Source organism: Rhinatrema bivittatum, chromosome 16 (genome assembly GCF_901001135.1).
Source record: "Rhinatrema bivittatum chromosome 16, aRhiBiv1.1, whole genome shotgun sequence".
Taxonomy (NCBI): domain Eukaryota; kingdom Metazoa; phylum Chordata; class Amphibia; order Gymnophiona; family Rhinatrematidae; genus Rhinatrema; species Rhinatrema bivittatum.
This window is the reverse complement of record NC_042630.1, coordinates 47,670,162-47,674,713: the sequence shown is the minus strand read 5'-3', so window position 1 is coordinate 47,674,713 and position 4,552 is coordinate 47,670,162. Positions and strand designations below refer to the sequence as shown.

The 4,552-nt window shown below is 45.2% G+C and overlaps 1 protein-coding gene across 1 annotated transcript; it reads left to right on the top strand.

Annotated features, from left to right (window-relative positions):
- The first annotated feature begins 3,274 nt into the window (after positions 1–3,274).
- On the top strand, positions 3,275–4,198 carry LOC115078359 (olfactory receptor 5B21-like). The gene has a single exon (XM_029581264.1). The coding sequence runs from the start codon at positions 3,275–3,277 to the stop codon at positions 4,196–4,198; it is 924 nt and encodes a 307-aa protein (XP_029437124.1).
- The last annotated feature ends 354 nt before the right edge of the window (positions 4,199–4,552 follow it).

The following is a 4,552-nucleotide window of genomic DNA, read 5'->3' as shown; positions in this document are numbered from 1 at the left end:
GGAATGAGTCCCCCGAACCAGTAGGAGTTAGGCAATTTCATTGAAATTGCCTAACTCGTGATAAAAGAATGCACATCTCTATCTAGGTTGAGGCCCAGGCATCAGGATCCAGTCTCTAGACTGGGCCTCAGCGTTTGGCCTAGGCTTATGCCATGGCCTAGGCCAAGGCCCAGGCATTGGAACCTAGTTTCTGGACCAGGCACCGGCATCAGGCTTGGGCCTTGACCCTGGCCTAGAGCAAAGCCCAGGTGTCAGAATCAGGCCTGGACAAAGCTTTGGATTTCAAATGGATAAGTGGGTGTTGGGAAATTTCCCGGGGCTGGGTCTTTGGGTCATGGCCTAGGCTGAGATCCTGGTGCCACACTTGGATGTAGGCTGTGGCCCTTGTGTCAGACTGCAGCCTATGCCCAGGTGAGGCCCCAGCTTAGCTCCTAGGCTTAGGTCATAGGGGAGACTTTTCTTTTTGTATGATTTTCAAAATAGAACAAAATTCCATCACATTTAAATCATTTTGCTTTGAAAATGACCAAAAAGCGAAATAGGACATGTTGTCTCATTTCGTATTTTGTTTCTCACGAATACACATCCCTGTTTAACACAGCTGAGATGCCTCCCACCTGATCCACAGTGGAGGTGAAAACCCTGCAGTTGTGTAACTTGTAACTTTAATGCCTTTTGTGAGCTGCATTCTCTCATTAGATACAATTTAGCTGTGCCAACAGTATGGATTCTCTCTGGACAGTATGGAATTAAAGGGGTGTGTACAGAGGGCCAGAAGGAAAGATAAATGTTTTTAGCTTTCTAAATGGTTTCCTAGATGTTACCTTCTGTCACAAAAGACAGGTAAGATTTCTCCTCTCTCTGCTGTAGCTTGAGACAGAAGGAAGGGATTCTGGTATTCTGCTTGTGGTCTGAACTGTAGTTTTACTTATGGAGCCCCAGCATGGTTCAGACTATAACCAGGCTGCTTTAGTTTCAGTGAACTGCAAGCAGACCCAGGGATGTGTGTGTATGTGTGTGTGTGTGTGTGTGGGGAGGGGGGGTGAGATACAGGAAGTCTGCATGTACACACTTAGGGTTCAAACCGTCCTAACCAAGAACAAGCAAGACAAGAACATGCAGAGCCAGACCAAAGTCCCGAGAGCCCGGCATCCTGTCTATGTCAGTGTCCAGTCAGGGTCAGTCGGAAGCAGTTGGCAGATCTTGCTCTTTTTCACAGGGAGACTATCATGTCTGAATCTCCTTCCTGTGATCAAGGAAACCCACTGGGATCTGATGTGTCAGAGGGTAGGATGGAGTCTGTCTGAAGAGACACTGATAAATGTCTTCTGAAATAGTGAGAAAGCCAGGGAGCAGGAGAGTTCAGATGGGTGTTCAGAGGAACTTAGCCAGTTTCGTGCTCTGTTGAATTTACCCAGCTAAAGTTACCCGAGTGTGATCCCCTTAGACCCTATGGGTTAGCCTGTCCAGCCATAGACTCTGCATCAAGGTGCTCCATTAAGGTGGAGAGAAAGCTGTGTCCTGTGCATCTGGGAAATTAAAACAAATCTCACAGACTATTAAGGGATGTTTGCTGCTCTGTGCCTCAGTTGCCTGGAGAGTTGGGAAATGATTGATGTTTGGGGGAATCACTGCTGTTTGCCTTCAGATGTTGCAAAGGACTCTCTATGTCCCATTCTTAAAGCATTTAAGACCCGAAGTGCCCCTCGCCTGATCCACAGTAGGAGGCAACGCTGCTGGACAGGTAAGGAGAAAACCCAGCAATTCTCTAACATGCTGCTTTAATGCCTTCTGAGAGCTGCGATCTTCCATCAGATACAATTTAGTTGTGCCAACTGTATGGATGCAACTCTGGAATTAAAGAGGAGTGTTCAGAAGCCAAAAGAAGGACTAAAATGTCCAGAAAAAGTTGAGATTTGTAGCTCTTTAACTGTTTGCCTGGATCTTTCTCCTGCCTCAACAGACAGGTAGATTTTCTCCTCTCTGTACTGTAGCCTCAGACAGAAGGAAGGGATACTGGCAGCTGGGTTGTGGTCTGACCTTTAGTTTCCCCTAGGGTACCCCAGCATGGTTCAGACCCTAACCAGGCTGCCTTAGTCTCAGTAAGCTGCAGGCAGGCCTGGGAGTGGAGGGTGGGGGTGCAGAGGAGGTCTGCACGCACAGACTCAGGTCAGATCCTCATAGCCAAGAACAAACAAGAGAAGAACATGCTGGGTCAGAGCAAGTTCCAAGAGGCCGGCATCCTGTCTCTATCAGAGGCCAGTCTGGGTCAGCTGGGAGCTCCTGGCTGATCCTGCTCTTTTTTCCACAGGGAGTCTATCATTCCTGGATCTCCTAACGCAGGGATCTGTCAGAGGGTAGGGTGGAGTCTATCTGAAGGGACACCGATAAAAATGACTCTGATTATTCTGCAAGTAATTAACTGAATATCTCAACATAATATATTCTAATGTAATTTCAAGTGTGCTCCGGTGTTAGAGTTAGGAAGTAGGAACCAAAAGAAATTCTAAACTCTAATCCCTGGCTCGGCCTCTGGTTCTGTGATGTTGGGGAAGTCACTTGATCAATCTGTGCCTGAGTTCATTTTTTTTAAACATGCTTTTAGTGACAAATCTGATTCTTTTCAATGGTATAGAAAATAGATACCATTTACAGCTATGAGCAGCAACTTTTCTCTGGTGCAGTATTCATTTGTTTAACATAATCGATTATGTTTTGTCTATTTTTTTTTTTTTTTGCTTTATCATCTGCAAACAGAAATTCCCCCACAATACCAGTCATTCTAATTCACTCATTCCTGTCTCCCAGTTCTATCCCCTGGTTCTGTCACTGCCTTTGTGTGACCTTGATAAGAAGCAGATCAGTGACTTTCACTGCTGGCAATACATTGCAGCACTTGTATAGTGCAATGATGTCAATTTTTATTTTTTTTTATACCTCCAGGAGTGTTTTCACTGCCAAAGCAAATCCCATGGAGCCCTCTTCATTAGATTTGTGATTGTAAGGGGATTACCTTGCCTTCAGGAAAAGAGTTAAAACCTCTTTATTTCAGCAGACATTTGGGTAAAGTGTTTTAGATGACTGTTAACTGCTTATAATAGGCTTTAGAGTTTGGATTTAAGTGGTTGTGTTTATTTTGTATGGTTGTTGTATCTATGTGTTTTATATGTATTGTGTAATATGGTGTTCCATACTTGAGGCAAGCTTTTCTGACCAGTGCATTAAAAATGTTCATAAGTACATAAATTCAATAAATAAGAGTGCCAATGTCCAAATGGATGTGGGAAACATGACGATGGTGACAGAATTTATTATGCTGGGACTTTCTGATAATCCCAAGCTTCAGGTTCCGCTCTTCCTGGTCTTCCTGCTGATCTACCTGATCACCCTGCTGGGGAACCTTGTGATTATCACAGTGACCTGTGCTGACCCCCGCCTGCACACCCCCATGTACTTCTTCCTCAGCAACCTGTCTCTCATAGACATCTGCTGTACGTCCAATATTATTCCAAACCTGCTTGGGATCATTATCTCCAGGGATAAAACCATTTCCTATACTGGTTGCATTATGCAGCTGCATTTCCTCATTGTCTTTGCCAGCACTGAATGCCTCCTTCTTACTGCAATGGCTTATGATCGCTACATTGCAGTCTGCAACCCTTTGCGCTATTCCCTCATCATGAATCAGAGAGTCTGTGTCCTGCTGGCAGCTGCTTCCTGGATCCTCAGCTTTCTCCCATCTGAGACAATCACAGCTTCTGTCACCCGCCTTTCATTCTGTGCCTCTAATGTGATCAATCATTTCTTCTGTGACCTCATGCCGTTGTTAAAGCTTTCCTGCTCTGACACGGTGACCATACAAAGCATAGTGTTTGTTGTAGGTGCATTTATGATAGTGCCTGCCTTCTTTGTGACTCTTACATCCTACACCTTCATCATCTCAACTATCCTGAGGATCCGCTCTGCAGAGGGGAAGCGTAAAGCTTTCTCCACCTGCTCCTCTCACCTCACTGTGGTCTCCATTTATTATTTGTCAATGTTCTGTATGTACATGAGACCCACCTCGACATACTCCCAGGAGCAGGGTAAAATCCTCTCTGTGCTCTACACAGCAGTCACCCCCATGCTGAATCCACTCATTTATAGTTTGAGGAATAAGGAAGTGAAAAATGCATTGAGGAAAGTCTTAGGGAAGTAGCTTATGAGTGCAGATAGGAAATCACAGCAGATTATCATGTGTAGGAGATTCCAGTTTCTAGAAGGGTTCAAGATGATTCTCCCTTCCAAACAGAAAAGGAGGCTTCCTGGTTCAATTCTTGTGTTAGTTCTTTAATTCACTAATTCAGCTCAGTCTGTGGATGTGGCAGAAGCAGCATTCCCAGCCTCCTGTGGTCACTGCTTGAGGTAGATACCCAGTGGCTGGATTTGGGGCTAATGATTGTAGGATTCTGGCAGAGCCCCAGTGCATGGCCCCAGGCACAGACCTGTTATTGCAATGGCCAGGCTATGCAAATTGGTGAGGAAGGGAGATGTTGTAGAATAGAGGGGGAAA

Coding starts and splice junctions, on each gene's coding strand:
- LOC115078359 (XM_029581264.1), top strand. CDS start 3,275: ATGGATGTGGGAAACATGACGATGGTGACAGAATTTATTATGCTGGGA.